Source organism: Ictalurus furcatus, chromosome 7 (genome assembly GCF_023375685.1).
Source record: "Ictalurus furcatus strain D&B chromosome 7, Billie_1.0, whole genome shotgun sequence".
NCBI classification, from domain to species: Eukaryota; Metazoa; Chordata; class Actinopteri; order Siluriformes; family Ictaluridae; genus Ictalurus; species Ictalurus furcatus.
Genome location: NC_071261.1, coordinates 13,359,592 through 13,378,702, shown reverse-complemented (window position 1 = coordinate 13,378,702; position 19,111 = coordinate 13,359,592). Strand labels below are relative to the sequence as shown.

The 19,111-nt window shown below is 40.4% G+C and overlaps 2 protein-coding genes and 1 long non-coding RNA gene across 9 annotated transcripts; 2 read left to right on the top strand and 1 right to left on the bottom strand.

Moving 5' to 3' along the window:
* Nucleotides 1-11: 11 nt before the first annotated feature.
* Nucleotides 12-14,024, bottom strand: cfap57 (cilia and flagella associated protein 57). Of its 4 annotated transcripts, none has more exons than XM_053628635.1 (24): nucleotides 13,655-14,024; nucleotides 12,840-12,881; nucleotides 12,340-12,650; nucleotides 11,815-12,074; nucleotides 11,573-11,692; nucleotides 11,325-11,487; nucleotides 10,597-10,749; nucleotides 10,373-10,512; nucleotides 10,020-10,185; nucleotides 9,471-9,584; nucleotides 8,415-8,627; nucleotides 7,367-7,540; nucleotides 6,751-6,912; nucleotides 6,184-6,339; nucleotides 5,787-5,880; nucleotides 4,808-4,998; nucleotides 3,715-3,888; nucleotides 3,464-3,622; nucleotides 2,612-2,755; nucleotides 2,212-2,328; nucleotides 1,797-1,931; nucleotides 1,538-1,681; nucleotides 850-976; nucleotides 12-707 (listed from the first exon to the last, which is right to left on the bottom strand). In XM_053628635.1, the coding sequence occupies exons 1-24, from the start codon at nucleotides 13,809-13,811 to the stop codon at nucleotides 523-525; spliced, it is 3,801 nt and encodes a 1,266-aa protein (XP_053484610.1). In that variant the 5' UTR covers nucleotides 13,812-14,024; the 3' UTR covers nucleotides 12-522. The 4 variants fall into 4 exon arrangements, with proteins under 4 accessions (XP_053484610.1, XP_053484612.1, XP_053484611.1 ...); XM_053628637.1 differs by having other exon boundaries at nucleotides 12,385-12,650; XM_053628636.1 differs by lacking the exon at nucleotides 12,840-12,881.
* Nucleotides 6,782-7,455, top strand: LOC128609827 (uncharacterized). The gene is made up of 3 exons (XR_008386287.1): nucleotides 6,782-6,920; nucleotides 7,094-7,215; nucleotides 7,335-7,455. It is a non-coding gene; the product is annotated as an uncharacterized LOC128609827 (long non-coding RNA).
* On the top strand, nucleotides 13,405-19,105 carry ebna1bp2 (EBNA1 binding protein 2). 4 transcript variants are annotated; one of them, XM_053628641.1, is made up of 10 exons: nucleotides 13,405-13,546; nucleotides 14,364-14,438; nucleotides 15,087-15,170; nucleotides 15,252-15,427; nucleotides 15,619-15,742; nucleotides 15,899-15,988; nucleotides 16,219-16,294; nucleotides 16,390-16,480; nucleotides 17,134-17,299; nucleotides 18,030-19,105. In XM_053628641.1, exons 2-10 carry the CDS (start codon nucleotides 14,364-14,366, stop codon nucleotides 18,075-18,077), a joined length of 930 nt encoding a protein of 309 aa, XP_053484616.1. In that variant the 5' UTR covers nucleotides 13,405-13,546; the 3' UTR covers nucleotides 18,078-19,105. The 4 variants fall into 4 exon arrangements, 3 of the variants coding, with proteins under 3 accessions (XP_053484616.1, XP_053484617.1, XP_053484615.1); XR_008386286.1 differs by lacking the exon at nucleotides 13,405-13,546 and having other exon boundaries at nucleotides 14,269-14,438; nucleotides 18,030-18,205; nucleotides 18,364-19,105; XM_053628642.1 differs by lacking the exon at nucleotides 13,405-13,546 and having other exon boundaries at nucleotides 14,267-14,438; nucleotides 18,033-19,105.
* Nucleotides 19,106-19,111: the final 6 nt, after the last annotated feature.

The following is a 19,111-nucleotide window of genomic DNA, read 5'->3' as shown; positions in this document are numbered from 1 at the left end:
AATATCCAACTTCATTTTATTTAAATGTGGTGGAATGAGTGTGTACATGGTGTGAAGAGTGTGTATGTGGTGTGAAGAGTGTGTACATGGTATAAAGAGTGTTTATGAGGTGTAATGATTGTGTATGTGGTGTGAAGAGTGTGTATGTGGTGTGAAGATTGTGTATGTGGTGTGAAGAGTGTGTATGTGGTGTGAAGAGTGTTTATGAGGTGTAATGAGTGTGTATGTGGTGTGAAGAGTGTTTATGAGGTGTAATGAGTGTGTATGTGGTGTGAAGAGTGTGTATGTGGTGTGAAGATTGTGTATGTGGTGTGAAGAGTGTGTATGTGGTGTGAAGATTGTTTATGTGGTGTGAAGAGTGTGTATGTGGTGTCAAGAGTGTGTACATGGTATAAAGAGTGTTTATGAGGTGTAATGAGCGTCTACGTGGTGTAATGAGTGGGTATGTGGTGTGAAGAGGGTTTATGTGGTGGAATGAGGGTGTAAATGGTGTGAAGAGTGTGTACGCGGTATAATGAGTGTTTATGTGGTAAGGGCAGGTAGTTTGATGCTGCTCGGCAGGCTCGGCAAGACAAAGCTTTGATCCTGACCTTCACCTTGACCCTGCAGTACGTCCTGCCTCAGCCGCTGGATCTCGAGGCGCTGCAGCTGGATGATGCGTTCGGCCTCGCCCTCAAAGTTCAGCCGTGATGAATCCGAGGACGGCGCTGCCGGAATAAACGGAAAACCGAGTTATACAGGATGAACAATAAATAAATATTCAGAGCAACAGTAACTCACAGGGGTTTCCACGTAATTAATTTGTATAATAACACAATAACAGACGTTAAGTCGTCCTCTGTGACTCACACTTGATGCGCGTGGCACTCTTGTTCTTACTGAAGCCTCTCTGGGTTTCGTACTCATGGATCTGCGCTCGCATCAGCCTCAGCTCTGTCCTCAAATCGTTAACCTCTTTAATAAGGAAGACGTTCTCCTACAGCACGCATGCACAAGCAGAAGGTCAGACTCATGTACACATGTTCAGTTCACTAGGATGTGTGTTTAGATTTAGAGCTTTTTTTTAGCAATACACCTGAAAAATGTATGTCCAAATACGCAATACGGAATATTAGCAATAAACTTTTAATATTCTTTATATTTTGTTGAGCAAATTGAAACAAGAACAGTTTTTTGTTGGAAAGGAAGCTCTTCTCATTGTTCCAATATGACCAAAGTAGGGCTGAAAAAAATGTAATCAGCTTAAACGTGGCTTACTGTATAAATGAGAATGGCTGTAGAGAATACACTGCGATACAGGAACTGTTGAGGCTCAGGGGTTAGAGTTCTGAGCTCTGATTGCAAAATTGTGAGATTCAAACCGAGGAAAAAACAGGTACAGGTAGCTTGTGTCACTTGTGGGCGTGGCCTGTCCAGCATTTTTTTTTTTGCTGCTGTTCCAGTGAGTAGCTATTTCTAACACTACCTAACACTAATATTCCTTCTCAGATTAGGCTAGCCAGGCCGATTACGTGTTTTGCATGAATTGAAACCCAACCTTCATGAGCTTGATGTTCTTCGCTTCGTGCACTTTGATGTCCTTTGCTAGTCTCTTTTTGAGCGAGTCCATGTTCCTCTCCATGTGCTCCCTCTGCCTGCTGTACTCTCGCTGGACATCAGCGTCCACTCCCACTATCTCCACCTGTCACAGTCATCATACTCAGTCAGATGTGAACATACAGGGGTTTGTGTATGTGTGTGTGTGTGTGTGTGTGTGTGTGTGTGTGTGTGTGTATGTGTGTGTGTGTCCATCTCACCACATCTGACTGCTGGATGTAGCGGTCATAGATCTCTCGAATGCTCTCCTTGAGCTTCTTAGGCTCCTGGATGAAGCCCACACAGTTGTGAAGATCGGTCTTAAACCTGTGCAGTACAGCTTGTACATCTTGGACCTGCGGGGAAAGAATCCACACTACATTCAACACCGTAAAACCCAACTATCTGCAGGTAAATGCAAAAGAATTACCTGGTTCGTCAAAAACACATTCATGATAACAATCCTGACACTGAGATTTCACAGATTGTTAACGGCAGGTTGCGAGAAATATAAACAAATTTAACAGTAGGTCTTACGTTTGTATTTACCGCTACGTAAAAATAACTCGACACCTTTCGGTAAACAGCTCTGCTATTATATTAATGACAATAATGATGAGAAACACCCGAACAAACCCTCTGCCTCTCTTTCTGCCTCTCCCTGGTCGTGGCTTTGAGTTTCAGCTTCAGCTCAGAGATGGTAAGATCCAGCTGAGTGCACTTCTTACGGAACTGCTCCAGCTCAGCCTCCATCTGAAACAACAGCATCCTCTCATCAGACAGTCATAAACGCCGAGCATTTGTGATATTAGTGTGCACTGTGTAATAATTACAAAATAAACTACTTATATAGCAAAACTAATTTTCTAAATTTAAGCACTTCACATTAAGGAACAATCCTTCAGCGTTTAAACTGCAGTTTGAGGCTAATGCGGAGCATTTAGTAGGCATGTCCACGACACAGTTAAGTTCAATTTATATACCGTACATACTATATATCTGCCCGTGTGTGCAGGTTTAAATCTATACTTCTCACCTCATGGACCTGCTCCTTCATCTCCTTCACTTCATTCTCTCGTGGCTCGAGTTGCTTCTTCAGCTCTTTGACCTTGTATTCCAGCACAAATTTGAACTTCTCCAGCTCATCATTCTTCTTCTTAAGATCGTAGATGCGGTTTTCCTGCAAAGAAAATACCAGATGTCCATCTCATTACACTGTCCGATCAATCAGTCTTAAATCGAATAATGCATTTACACCAGAGAACTCATGAAAAAAATGTAAGGCAAGCATCATCAGCAGCTACTATAAGGGGGAGGGGTGCCAATATTATTCCCAGGTATTCTCTTCATAATAATTCCAAAATTTGTATATAATTTTAGAATTCTAGAACAAGAACATTACACACATTAGTCATTGTTTTTTTATTATTTTTTTTCTTTTCTTTTTTATTACAGTCTTGCTCCAGAAATTCCGTTTTTACTTTTGACCAAGTCTACTTTCAGTACAAAAGAGACTTTCTTTCATCTTTGGATTTTGAGAAATCTATGAAAAATGCAGCTACAGTACAGTTAAAAATGCATGTTGTAAAAAGTGACTCCAAACTTTACAGAAAAAGTTGCAAATACCACATAGTAATTGGGCTGTGGTGCCAATAATTTCAAACCTCCCCCCCCCCAAAAAAAATACACCTCTTATGTAAACTTTTAAAATAAATATTATATTAAAATAACTCAATAACGAATCCCACTGTTTAGATTAGATTGCCCTTTTCATGAAGGGTGCCAATATTTATGGAACTGACCGATTGACAAACTGATCTTTACACAAATCCTTCTCCCTCATGTTCCATTTGATCATTAATAATGAAAGTCTCATTTCGAGCCCCACCTTGTCCTGAATGGTCTCGTCTCTCTCCTGGATCTCCCTCTTCAGTCCCATGATGTCCTTCTCCAGAGCCTTGATGATGCCATGCAGCTTCTGCTGCTCCACCTTCAGCTTCTCAATCTCCAGGTCGCGGCTGTCGATCTCCCTCTGCAGGCTGGTGAACTGCAGTGACGCGTACACGCATTAATCCATCGTAACATGGAGCACGTGAACTAGAACTGCGGGTGGGGAAATGTGTTAACGTGGTGGTGCACCTTCTTCTTCATGACTCTCGTCTCTCCGTTGAGCTTCAAGTTGGTCTCCTTTTCCTCCCAGAGCTTGCGTTCGTATCTGACGCGGATGTCGTGGAGCTCGAGATCGCCGTCTTCCTCTGTCTGCTTCTTCATTTCCTCAAACTCTCGCAACTGCTGCTGAGATTCGTCCTGACACTGATGAGACGAGATAAAAACAGGCGTGTAAATAAGTGTGACCCAAAATGCCGGTTTCATACAAACAAGATACCCCTATATGCGTGGACAAACAAGATACCCCTATATGCGTGGACAAACAAGATACCCCTATATGTGTGGACAGACATGATACCCCTATATGCGTGGACAAACAAGATACCCCTATATATGTGGACAAACAAGATACTTTATATGTGTGGACAAACAAGATACCCCTATATGTGTGGACAGACACGATACCCCTATATGCGTGGACAAACAAGATACCCCTATATGTGTGGACAAACAAGATACCCCTATATGTGTGGACAAACAAGATACCCCTATATGTGTGGACAGACATGATACCCTTATATGTGTGGACAAACAAGATACCCCTATATGCGTGGACAAACAAGATACCCCTATATATGTGGACAAACAAGATACCTTATATGTGGGGACAAACAAGATACCCCTATATGCATGGACAAACAAGATAGCCCTATATGTATGGACAGGGCTCAAATTCTAAAACCACACCCGGTTTTTCAGTGAAGATCTATAAACCTGTACTAAACGTCACCTTATAACTGAACACTGGAGTATTATTTATGGGAGTGGCCATCTTGGATATCAAGAATCACTTATTTTATTTTCACTTTTATCCTTTTTTCCCCCAAGAATCAGTAAATTAGAAGTTATTTAGGGTATAATATCTTTCCAGATTGTAGTTGACTTTTTAAACAGGGACTATGCTTCTAATGAGAAGCAAAAAGCAGAAAAACTAGTGGGAAAAAACACTGAGATAATCGCAAAGCTGCAGAATTAATCCCAATTAATTAGCAGAGAGTAATGTGGGTGTGGTCAGGGGCGGCGCATGAAGGAAACGAAGGGTTCCGCAGTACAACTTCCTCACCTGGCCCAGCTCGAGCACCTTCTCCTGCAGCTTGGCCTCGTAGAACTGCGTCATGTCCTCCAGGGCACGCAGACGTTCGTCCTCCAGATCATGAAGTTTCTCCTCATAGCTCTCCTGCATCCTCTGCAACTTCAGCTGCAGCTCCTCGTGCTTCTCGTACTCCAGCATCAGCTTTTGGTTGTTGGTGGATTCTGAGAGCAAATTCATCTCCGATCGCATACTTTCATAGTGAACAAAGTCTTAAAATGCTGTCGCTTATTACTAATATCAGGCTAGCATAGCTGAAAAGTGGACGGGGCCATCAGTAGCCATGCCAGTTTGGCTTTTTTTTTTAAAGGCTGATGCACACAAATGTAAACTGAATGTCTTTGTTGTGCAAAGTGAAACTTTTGAGAGTGGACGCTTTCTGTAGAGGCTGCTAATGATGTGACGTACCGGTCTGTTTGAGGTTCTTTTAAAACTTTATGACCCTACACGCTTCGGATCTTTAGTTAGTTGTACTCAAAATGCTTTTTTTTCCTATCAGAAAGGGTTTTCAAGTCAAGGACCCTTAATAATCCAATGAAGTATTAATTAAAGAGAACCCTTTAAGATGAACCCTTGAAGAACCCTTTTTCTAAGCGTGTAAGTATAAACTGGGTAAGTGGGTAAATATAACTGGGTATTTTCCCTGGGGAATAAATTTGACGTTGCATGCATGTGACATTTCATTGTCAGGCATCATTTCATGATAGGGAAATATTCTGTTGCTGGGTTCTACATAGAACCTTTAAGAGTTCCCGTAGAGGGACAACCAAAGAATCCTTAAGGGATGTACAAACATTCAACTAGTATGGAATAGTATAATATTGTTTGTGTCATTTTCATAAATCTAAAGAAAATCAAAAATTCCAGCAGAATTGACGCAGACGTTTCAGGTTTGTATTGTGAAATATAAAACCTAACCCTAACCTAGATGACCCGGGGTGAGTGTATTTACCCAGATCGTGCTGCTCTTTAGCGTGTTTCTCTATGATGTCCTTTAGCGCCTCCTGGTGTGTGACCTCCTGCTTCTCTTTCTCGGATTTAAGCTCCTGTAGTGTGAGACACAACATGTACAACTCGATTTTGTTTATTTTCCATCATTTACTTTTTTTTTTCAATATATTAAAACCAGACAAACGTTAAAATCTAAACTCATTATCAATATCAAGATTAATGTTGGACATGCTAAATATTGTTATTTAACAAAGAAAATGGTTGATATGGTGACATTTTCTGTAAGAAAATATTTATGTAACGTTTATGGAAGGAGCCTCCAGTGTCAGTATCAGTAAAGCTGTTACACCCCCCCGCCCGGTCTTGCTAATCTGTTTTGCGAATCAGGAAGCTCTGACCAGGTTTTGGGTTGTAAGCGACTCTATCTGCTGGATGAACTTCTCTGTGAGGTCCTTGATCTTCTCGTTGTAGTTCATGTCCTTTAGACGCAGCTGGTATTCGTTCTCCGTTTGCAGCTCTTCCACCCGCGTCTTAAGTTCCAGCATGATTTGGTTCTGGACGGTAACAGAATAACTGAGTTAACTCGATGTCATATTACAAATTCTGGAGGATAAATGATATTTAAAATGAGATAGTTGATCTTTATAGTCGTGTTCTTAGAGTTCAGATCTCCTGGAAAAGCGAAACTGAAACCAAAAACGCACTGCACATCATCTGTAATCACGTTCAAGTACAAACACTGATTAAAGATAATGAGACGTGTAAAAGAGGGCATGTGTATGAGTGTGTTCATAAAGTAAAATGGTAAAATTATATCAAAAAAATGTTACTGCGGTTTTGCTTCCACATGTTTAATACCTGCCCTTCAGTTGTAATAATTTGTTTTGGACGGTTATTAAGTTAAAAAAAAACATCAGCACTTATCACACATTTGATTTATGAGAATATATTGCTCATGTTTATACCTTTTCCTCTAGATCAGGCTTGGTGATGAGGATCTCCTCCGCGTAGCTTATTTCTTTGTCCCTCTTCAGCCCGCGTCCTTCCTGCTCAATGATTTTCCAGATAAAGAGACAGCTGTCTTCTGAAGCGGTCAGCAGGTACTGATCATCGAACGTGATCGCCATCTGTGGAGGTGAGGAAGGAACATGCATTTTCACCACACTAGGGCTGGATGAGTATGAATTAATGTTCTTTTGAAGTTTTATCCCATTTTCTCATCTAATGTAGTCATTCTGGGAAAGTAAACACTAAGATGTGCCTCCGACGCCAAAATCTTTTCAAACTGTTGCTCATGCACTATCACAGAATGAGAGAGCACTAACTCACAGGGAGTTGCATGGCGGACACGCTACATAATCAAAGCCTAAGAAGAAATGGATTAAAAAACAAGAACAGCATGTGTAATTGCTGGTATGGGGAAGTTTTCCGTAAGGAGATGTTTATTTAATATTTAAGAAAGGAGTCTCCAGTTCCAGTGCTTTGTTACAGTCTCTCTGTATATAAAATGTCATTAACAGTAAAACTATTTCCGTTTTCTTTATCTCAGCATATCATCACAGTGCTACACTACACACATACTTTGGTGATGGGACCAGAATGGGCCTGGTACTCTTTCCAGTCTTTTTGCATGAGTAAAGGGTACTTGATGGCCCTTATGGTGCCACTGGAGGTCCCGGTGAAGAGTGCTCGGCCTGAGCGAGTCATGACAACGGCTGTGTAGATAACATCCTCGGAGGCCACTTCCCTCAGGACCTAAATACAAAAAATACAAATACAAGCAACCTTTATTCATATACAGACGATAGAAATACATACAGTGGAAGAAAATATGGCGAAAACGAGACAAGCCCAGAGACAGATTGATTTCTGGGTCGTTTGTTTAATTGTTTAAATGTTTATTTGCTCGTTTGCAGTTGTGAGATACGTTGGATGAAAAACAACAATTTTCGTTCTTTTTGTTCTTTTTTCTTTGCTGAATAAGCTAAAACTACAATCATCTCTCTCTTTTCGTATTCGAGCCGTGTCATTGCCAAAATGCTGTTCTTTATTCATTTGCTTAAATCATTAGGAAAAAATTCCATTCCTATGCACTGGATTCTGCCAACATTTCTACTACCGTCCATCCATCCATCTATCCATCCATTTTCCTTACCACTTATCCTACACACGGACGCAGAGGAGCCTGTGGGGGACACCCTTGACGCCCAGGGCACAATCACACACACACGCAACAGACAATCAGCCTACAACTCATGTTTTAGGACTGGGGAGGAAACTGAAGCACAGGGAGAACATGCAAAAACTCCAGGAGGGATTCAAAATCCCAACCCTGGAGGTGTGAAGCAAATGTGCTAACCACTAAGTCACCGTGCCCTCCATTTCTACTTCTGTATAATGTATTTTAATATGAAGACTCAGTTTTGCAGATAAAATTGCACAAGACGCACTTGGAGTATATGCCACGCCCCTTTTTAAAAATAGAAATAACAAATTAAAAAACAAAACTGTCACTTCTTGTTGTGTATTTAATTATTGAACTTATTAGATAGCTACAACGTAAACTGTAGTTTCACCTCTCTGTTCAAGTGCTTAAAAAAAAAAAAAGCAAACAGTTTTCCGGACTTGCCTGGCAGTCCTGTATCTCCTTCAGCGTGCAGTCGTTGCCCACAGCGAGGATGCTCCGGGTGTCGGGTGAGAGCGCCACGCCGGTGTAACTGCACAACTTCAACACGCTCTCGGACTCACGCTGGCCGCTCAGGGCGTTCCACTCGTACACCGCTCCGTCCATCCCACACGACACCAGACGACTGTCATCAGTGCTCCACACCACCGAACGCACCTGCTGGGCCAGAGCTGGAGTCATCATTATCTTACACAGTACACACATACACATTCATGGATTTATAATTTATTTATTATTATTATGATATCACATATAATTACATAAAAATGCTTTACATAAAAATGCTTTTATTGACTATTTTTTATTCAGGTACATTTGTTTTCCATGGAAATTATTCTGCATGTGAGTGTAAATACTTATTTGACATTTTTCCGCATTTTTAATGTACATAATATTAACTGCAATGTGTTTTTAATTTTTGATTATCATACTGATATGAAATGACATTACTGTATTTTTCCATGTTATTATTTTATAATACACATAATAATAAGAGATAGTCTTACTTAAATTGTTGTATATTCATACAGTGAATAATATTTTTATTTGTATTTTTAGTTCGTTATTGATTTGGTTTTATTTATCTATCTATCAGGAATCTTGTCCGCTTATTAGCCCATGTTATCCAAAAGATTTATGTAAGTACTTTTACATTATAAACATGTAAAATATGGCTTGAAAATTATCTTATAGTATCCTATTAGCTAACTTAGTCAGTGCTATCAGTAAAGGTTATGAAGATTTATAAATATAATTTAAATTCACTCAGATGTTCTGTCAGGTTGGCTCATGTGAGCTCCCTGGTTTAAAAAAAAAAAACAACCTTGTTGTACATGTACAATATGACGTCCTTCTTCCAACTTACGTTCTACTTCCGTATATAAACAGGAAGCCACGCCCACTTCTCCATCTATGCCCTTCAAGACCACACCCTCTCATTTCCATATACATATGAAACACACTTTGCATGCTGACGGTGGAAACTCGAGTTGCACTGACCTTGCCGCTGTGACCTTTCAGATTCAGGATGTTGTCGAAGGTCGTGGAGGAGTAGAGATGAATCACGTTACCGTTGACAGCGGCGAACATGTGACCCCCGTGGCTGAACACACACTGAGGACACACAAAGCATTATTTCCCACACTACTGTATTTCTTCAGAATTGTGTCATTCATGTGTGCAAAACAACACATCCTTTCCTTTTCTTTTTTTTAAAATTAATTAATATGTAATTTGGGGTGTTTCTATACAGGCGTGTAAAATAGTGGGCAGATTCAATACAAATAGATTCATTTTTTTCCACATGCAGCCTGAAAGTCACTTCAGGACCAACTGTATGTAAATTAGCATGACTGAAGGGCAGGTATTAAGTTTGTTCGAGCCCGTCTGAAGACAAAATTTCATAATTCTTCGAAGCTTCGTAAAATTGAAGTACTTCTCAGTATCTTACAATTCAAACCACTGCATTCGGACAGGGATTCATTTTACATCGTATGCTCAGCACATGCACGACAACTGTTTTGTCGAGGCAGGTCGGTGGGGACGCACCTCTCGGCAACTGCGCACGGTGAACTCCTTGAAGGTGCGAATGTCATCGATGAGCAGGTTCATGAGGCGGAGCTTGTCGGAGAAGCCCGCCAGGATGAAGAGGCCGGACGGGTGCAAGGCCACGCTGTATGACTCCTCCTGGAACTCCTTATACAGCTCCAAAACACTGAGGTAAAAAACAAACAAACAAAAGAACTACTACACTGTCATTCAGTCCCAAAACATCCACAGCACTGTGAAACAGCTGGTAATGTAACAATGATGATGATGATGATGATGATGGTATATACTAGTGGTCACCAACCGTGTTCCTGGAGATCTACCTTCCTGAAGACACAAGCAGAAGGTCTTACCCAGTCTCGTAATTCCAGATGCGTATGGAGTGGTCCACGGAGCAAGTGGCGATGAGCGGTTTGCGGATGCAGACGGACAGACCGGTGATGACCCCCGAGTGAAAAGAGTGGGACAGAAACTCAAAGTGCGCTTGCATGCCCTGATAACAAACACAGTGTATGAAGAAACACTCCGCCCATGTGACACAAAGCGTCATCATCTACACATCGTGTTCCCATGGTACCTTGCTGATCTCAGCCGAGGCGAGTGCGATCAGGTAAATTTGGCCTCGGTCAGTGCTGGTGGCCAGAGTCTCCTCTGATGGGCTGATACACATCGTGGTGATCTCCTGCTGCTCTGCCTGACTTGGCTCGTTGCTGCATGGGTCTGGAGGTATCTGAAATATCATTAAAAACCAAAGAGTTACAAAGAGGTTCGAAAGGTGCTGTCGCTTTTGAAAGAATAACCGCAACCGCATCCGCACCAACCCTTTCTGGAGAAGACGGGACACCCCTGCCATAGATGAGTTGTCTTTAATATGTTATCCTTAGCCGCCCCATTTTTCAGGTCTAACCAGGAGCAGTGGAACAGAAATAAAGTGGACAGTGGAGGACTTGCAATACCAGCTCTAGACCAATGGACTTCCTGGGCAAAGGAACGTCTGGACTGAATCTTAGCACAAACACAGTTGGAAGGATGTGATCTCTCGGACTGAACCTGGCTGGACGCTCATTGGGAACTGAATTTAATAAAAGTGTACATCAACTTCAGCAGCAGAACAGGAGTTAATGATAACATCCACATGCTAAAATTTCCTGGCCTGTGCTACACAGGGTTAAATCTACCTCCGTGTCTCAAGCACAAGAAGCCGACCCCGCAACTGGACATATACTGTACACAGAGTGTACACTGCAGGACCACCACAGACCAGATAGTACTTTGGGGATGTAGATTTAGAGAGTCTGTGCTCACCCTTATTTCCCTGATTTGTCTGTAGCCGCCCTTCTCCTCGGTTTTCTCAAACAGGCACACAGTTCCTGGACCTGCTGAACATGCGAAGCCTTTAGAATAAGCCTTGATGGCGGTCACTCGTGGCATCAAGACTGGAGCTGATGGAGTCTCATCCTCCATTTGTCTGTGGGGAAATGAAAGCCCAGTTGAAATGATGTTGTAATGAACTACACCCACTCACTACTCACTATCTCCTGGAATGTCCTTGCCTGAGATCTAAGTAAGGTTGTGTTTCAGCGTCCTCGACCTTCAGTGGTTCAGAGCTTCTCCCTGTCTTCATTCCTACCACTTTGCCTTCTAAACATCTTACGCACTTTCGGAAATACACACTTTGGATTAAAACTTTACACTTGCAGAATATTGCACCTTCACTGAAATAGACTGCCTGGCAAAGGGAAATACAAACTACTTCAGGATAACAAAAGCCAAACCAGCCATCTTGAATCTCTACCCCTTATTCTCCTGTTCAGCTATCTTGTTGGCCACGCTCATCTCCCAACGCAGGTCTCCCGACTCAAACACCAGCAGTCGTCCTGTCTCTGTTCCAGCGATGATGCGCTCCTCAGACATCCATGAGTGAGACAGGATTTTCTGTGTCTCCAACTTTGCAGAGTTGGTCTGTTTCAGTGCGCCATCGACGTACCGGAAAAGTTTGAACATGCCACTCCCGCTCACACAGACCTGCGTATTGTCCTGAGGGTTAAAGCTGACCTGGAGAAGTGGGAAAAGAAAATCATCTGTACAAATGCTTTCACGTTTCAGCTGATTAAATGCTAATATTTGTATTTCACACCTGCGATTTAAAAAAAAAAATTATACAGATATAAAGCAATTTAAAGCACAGAGTTTGCTATATTTAGTCCAATGTAATAACTGTTTTTGAAACTGGGTAAGGTTTAGGTAACCCATTTCCAGTTCCCCTGGCACATTTCGACTCAGACTGACTTTTGTCTTCTGGACATTCTAAAATTTCTACCTGATAAACAGGGCCAGAATTTGTGCTCTTCACCGTAGCAATGACCTTATTCTTCTCCCACAGCCAGTAGATGAGGGTCCACTCAGGTCCTCCACCCTGTCCCAGCAGGTACTTAGAGTCGGGAGAGAATGCCATACAGACAAATTCCGGCACGCTGACGTCGCCGCCCGTCAACACCTTCCTCTTACGGCTCTGTTCGTGCTGCAGATCGTAGACAGTGATGGTGCCTCTCTCGCCACGCTCTGACACGGCCAGATAGCGCCAGTTGGGGCTGATGGCAAGCGCCTGCATGCCCTGGGTCCTCTCCGTACCTGTAGGGCAACATATGCAGGCAAAAAAACAACCCTTAACGTACAATTCCATCTTGGAAATTTGGGTCACATCCAGGGATAAAACTGAGATACTATACCGCACTATAACTTTTATTTACTTCTTTTATGATCTGGATAATATGAAATCAATATTGATATTCATATTGTGATATATGAACGTCATGATACCTTTTTTCTGATAATTGCTGATATCTTCAAGCATCACTGCTTCTATAAGTATATAATGGTTACAGGAGTGAGTGAATATTAACGCATCATTTTTCTACCAGCTTTATTTTCTCTCCTATTCCTCATTAAATGCATAAATATTTCTCTAAATTTTGTCTAAAACATCTCTGAATGTATTTTCTCATCATGGTGTTCCATTGACACTTTGTTAGCAAACAGCAAAAGTGAGTACCGAGACCTCAGAACTGGTTTCAGTGGCCAGTTCCTTGATTTTATGATGTTAAGCAATAATATGTAACTAAAATGAAACTTTATATTTTTCAGTCAGCGTTTTTTGCACGAACTTTTCTCCCATCTTTAGCAGCGCTATAAAAAGCGCATTCTTTTACCTAAAACGTCACATAGAACCTTATGGATGATTCTACTACTGTTTATGGGTAGGCGTTACACCCATAAATATGTTCTAATATGTTACTGTTTCTATAGCAACAGCTTGTTCACACCAAGGATGTGTACAAGTAAGGAGTGCTCCACCATTGCTATGATGAGTTTTCGGTCATTTGTTTAACATTTATGAAGGAGTCTCCAGTGTCAGCGCTTTGTAACAGTGAGAGGTGAAGGTGAACTTTAAGTTTCTGTCTTATGAACTTGAGGAGAGAGAATAAAGAGAAGCTGGTGAAGGAACGACTGTTTGTAGCTGCTATAGCGTAAGTGGTATAAGAAGAATAAAACACATGGGGATGTGCTGTAGTGACAGTAACCCGAGTGTTTCAGCACACAGGTTGTTTTATTCATTGTTTACCGCACACACTCACCTGCAATGAACCTGTAGCACCTCTGGTGAAGGTTGTAGCGCGCGCAGTTGTTCCCGCACGGAAAAACAACCGTTTGCTCATCAAGAAAGTGCAAATTATTTCTCACTGCTGCGCGCACACCGAAAACGCGGTGCGGGTGTACCTGGACTTCAGCCATTATTCCTCCAGTTCACAAGCGCGATCAATCTTATAGCAATAGAGAGGAAGTCTTAAGTCATAGATGCAGTGCGTGCTGCGTTAATCCGTGCACCAAGCTAATGAGTTAATTAACTAAATTAACTACGATTGTATGTGCAAAGCTCGAGATGATTTAACATCCAGCCACGGTTTACAGTAACCAGGGTTACGGCAAACTTTAACTCCAACCCTCCCTCCACCTTCCTAGGTAACCACACAATAGTATCACCAAGTGCTTGTTCTTAAAATAAAGTCAGAACGTGACTTTATTATTATTATTATTATTATTATTAAAAATGATGGAAATATTTTATTATAAAATGTTTAGTTATTTCGTTAACGCTTATCACCGGTGATAAAGGATCAATTTGACACGGCGTTAACCGGAACGTTTGTTCGAGATAAACAATGCGCTACCCGGACCTTTTTTTTAAATGCGCGTGCGCGAAGTCGTACAGCAAGCCACGACTGAGGAACGCACGTGAGAACCGAAAATAAACTTCATAAAAATTTATTTTTATTTTTATTCAAGATGTCGGATGTAGAAGAGGAATCTCAGATGGGAGCGGAATCTGAAGAGGAGGATTCTGAGCTGTCAGATGGAGAGGTGAGGATTTATTTTTAAGCATATTTGTAGTTTTTGTGCGTCTTGCTAGCTTTAGGCTAATAAAAGAGAGGGGGATTTAGCTCTAGTTATAGATAATATAAAAACACACTTTGTCTTATTATATTATAGCATGTCAGAATTATTCTTCTACTCTGCATTTTTAATAAATTGTGATTTTTTTAAATTTTGTTTGACATTCTCCTTAAAACAGTCTTCACTTGTTTTTTTTGCTACTTTATAAATGAGTGTTGTGTATAAACTTTATTTTATATATATATATATATATATATATATATATATATATATATATATACACACACACACACACACACACACACACACACACACACATGTGTGTTTGTATGTTATATACCCCTTTACCAGACCCAATATGTTTAACATTATATTATTTTTCAGGATGAAATCCAACATTTTGGGAAATTCCCAAAGTTTGAATGTGGTTTTCATTTATTTTCACTCTAACTAGTTAATGTAGTTAATAAAGTTTAGAACACATGAATTGATAATTATATCAGGGGTATATGGCATGATGTGATTATGAAAGGTTCAGAGCTTAGTTTAAGATAATGCGATTTGATGTGACCACAGTCCTCATTTCTGCTCACTTTTTTATTTTTTATCTCCAAGCTTCAAGAAGCTTTCTCCAAAGGGCTCCTCAAACCTGGCATGAACATTCCTTTAGAAGAACCTAAAAAAGCACAGAATGACGTGGTGAGTTTATAAAGCTGTTCAGATGTGACAAGTCAGAAAAATCAGTGCTGTAGTTTTATAAGCACGGTCTCGTTTCATCAGGAGGGTTTGAAGAAATGCCTGGCGGAGTTTAAGAGGAATATGGCCTGGGTGGAGAGGCTGGACCTTACCACTCTGCCTGCCGCGAACATCGTGGATAAAGTGGCGGGCAGGACGGAGCCGAGCCAGGATGTAGACGAGATCAACGCAGACGACGACTTTCAAAGGGAGATGTACTTGTGAGTGTTTTGATTTCGAAAGGTTGTGGGTTCTCGAAAATCCTCTGAGCTCCTCCAAATATTGTGGCGTTTGCTTGATTTTGAGTTCATGTCTGCCATCGCAGAATCACGAAATCCTGGAGGGACACTTTTTTTTACACAATGTCACACACTTTCTCTAACCCGTTATCCTCTTCATTGCTGTGCTCCAGTTATCGACAGGCCCAGGCGAGTGTCCTCAAAGCGCTGCCCAAGTTAAAGAAGTTAAAGATTCCCACCAAACGGCCGGATGATTACTTTGCGGAGATGGCCAAATCTGATCAGCACATGCAGAAGGTGTGTGTGTGTGGTTGGCTGGGTGTGTCTCACTTCTTTAAGAAATATAAAAATCCGACAGCACATTGAGCAATGTTCATACATTGTTGTTGAAGTTTATGGTGAATCATTCGTGTGTGTGTGTGTGTGTGTGTGTGTGTGTGTGTGTGTGTGTAGATCAGGAAGAAGCTGATCCAGAAGCAGATGGCGATGGAGAAATCAGAGAAAGCCAAGAAGCTGAGAGAACAGAGGAAGTACGGCAAGAAGGTGATCGTTTACCTCAAACCCAAACTCTCACTCTCTCTCTCTCTCTCTGTGTGTGTGTGTGTGTGTGTTTATTTATATATATATATATATATATATATATATATATATATATATATATATATATATATGCTCTTTTTTTTTTAATTCAATTGAATTATTTATTTATTTATTTATTTATTTTTAAATTATTTTTACTTTATTGTCATGTCCTTGTTTATTTTACTCTCCAGGTCCAGGTGGAGGTTCTGCAGAAGAGGCAGAAGGAGAAGAAGTCCATGATGACGGCGGTGAAGAAATATCAGAAAGGTTACGTCTCTTTCTTTTTCACTGATTTTTTTTTCAACTTATTTTTGTTTTGTTTTTTGTTAGCCGTACAATGATGGATTGTTGATGTTTATCAGGTATGACTGATAAACTGGATTTCCTGGAAGGAGACGCTGTGGGGAAGAAAGCAGAAGGAGCACCGTCCAAACCACACGTCAACAAGAAAGGGTGAGGATGCAGCAGGGCTGGGCGATACCGTACCGTATGACCGTATATCTCAATATCGTGATACCCATGATATGTGACATGATTTATCTTTTTATCACAATTGCTTATAATGACATGCTCTGATTGAACACATCTTTTCTAGACATTGAATAAAAGTATAATTAAAGTCATTTTTTTACAGTTTTTTTAAATACAGCTCTACAGTTATGATCCATATCATTTGTGTTGTATAAAAGTGTCGTGATGTGATATTTTAATAATATTTTTTAACTCTTGTACTCTGATCTTGATTCAGTTTTCAGTTATCCAGTCGACTCATAATTTCACTTTGAAGTTCTGTTAACTTCAGGTGTGTTTAGTTTCATGCTGGAGACTAAAGTATCTGATATTAGTGTGTGTGTGTGTGTGTGTGTGTGTGTGTGTGTGTGTGTTAGTAATAGCAATGGTCTGTATCTACAAATTTAAGTTCAAAGTGTTCATCGTTAACATCGTATCGTCTTCGTTTCTGCTACAATTTAACTTTTAAACTTTTGTAGGCGGGCCCTAAAGGAGGCGGAGCTAAAGAGTAAATTGTCTATGTTTGATTTAGTTTTTTGTTTTTTCTCCAGGCCTGTTTCTTTAACACTAAATGAAACCCCACTCTCTATTTTTAGCCCTAATTCTAAGAGGAAGTACAAGGACTCGAAGTTTGGGTTCGGTGGTAGAAAGAAAGGCTCGAAGTGGAACACGAAAGAGAGCCACAACGACGTGTCAGGATTCCGGGCCAAAGTCGCTCACGGAAAAGCGGGCAAGAAGTTCAGCAAAGGAGGGAAGAAGAACGTAAGACGCTTTTTTAGATTTTTATGTTTTGGACTAAAAATGCAGTTATTTTACGTTTAATAGGCCAAATTGATGTTTAATGCTCGGGAAGAAAAGGAAATTCCAAGTGTGTACAGTCATGTTCATTTGCATAAAAGACACGCCCCCAAATCACCATATATGTTGAACAACTTCCCTTTGAAAAGCCCAGTATCCTGGTCATGACTTTGAGCAGGACAAAAGGTCAAAGCAGATAAACTTCACAGACAACTAAGTCGAAATAATGTTGTACAAATTAGAGTAAAACAAAAATGGTTTTATTTGGTACTTTTACAAGTAAAATAAATGCAAAATAATGTTTATGGCTACATATGAAGCCCCAGTTATATTTATAAAAGCCTGCGATGGCGTGAAATCCCTCATTGCTGTCGTCTTTTCTGTGGCTGTATTTGGAAATGTGGCATATTGCAGCATGAGTGATTTTATTAATGCATATAAGATGTATGTGTGTAAGACACGTGCGGTACGCACCAAAGTCAGTAATGACTCTTTAGTTATGCTGATATTACTGTCAGTAAGGTGAGATGAGAGCTGCTCACAATCAGTTACACCGTTATTACATTTTTCTACCACTAGGGTTTTCCCACCACGAATGTGAATATTTGTGCTAAATATTATCACTTCAGTAACATGATGTTTACTTTTTATAAGATGTGTTAACTTCATGCTCCCCCCCAATATTTGTTGACAGAAGCGTCCAGGAAAAGAAGCACGGCGTAAGATGAAGTCGCGGAAGTGAGACGTGATCGTGGTTAACATCCTTAACATGGAGATCTGACTGGACTTGCATGGACTTCAGTGGACCTCCATGTTGGCACAAGTTACTCCACACACAGACACACACACACGGTGGAAGCTTGGTGTAGGGTGTGTTTTTTTTGGTTTTGTTTTTTGAGGAAGAGGACTTTAAAGAGATTCTTACTCTTTTAAAAATATTTTTAATGTTTTATTTCCTTCATAATTTGTGAATGATGTGCAGACTGGATCAATGTGTCATTATGTTGGCTTATTATTTTTCTATCCAGGATTTTTGTAATGCCATATTGTTCCAAGTGCCACAGTTTGCGTGGATTTCCTGTGACTTTTCAACGAACATGGAGGCTCTGTGACGAATCAGAACCGAGGACTCTCTGAATGTGTCGTAGTGTTACCTGTGACCGTAGGAAGTGTTTCTCTGGTGACTAATGACAGGCACAAGAAATAAAAAAAAAAAAAAAAAAATGAAGAGTCCCATCTTCTCTAATTGATTTCATCATTCAGCTCACTAATAAGAATCGATTCTTTTTGTCACCCAAATGAATCATTGCTTCCCCCCTACCAACCCCTCCCAAACCAATATCACAACCTGTAATTATTATTTTTATTCCTTCTAGCTAGCTGAAATTGTTTCATTATGTCTTACTTTATAATTAACAAAATAAATTTTAAAACAATTCATATATGCGAGTTGACTCTTCAGTGAACGTTAAGAGCGGTCTCGCCTATATGTAAGTGAGGTTTTTCTTTTCCTACTTTGCTCCTCTTTTTTTGTCGTATTTGTAGGTATTACTCACGAAGTGTAATTCGTCAAAATGTTTCCGTGGAAACTGCTTTTTTTTTCTTTGTTAGTGTGAATCATCCGATGTGCATTCGATTCGGGTAGGATTCGTTTGACTATTTTTATAAAATGTAATGCAAATAATTTTAAGATTTCATGGAACAATTTCATCTATAAGAAGAAAAGTCACAAGTGAAAATATTGTAAACTTCTGTATATTAAAAAGTCAAACATCA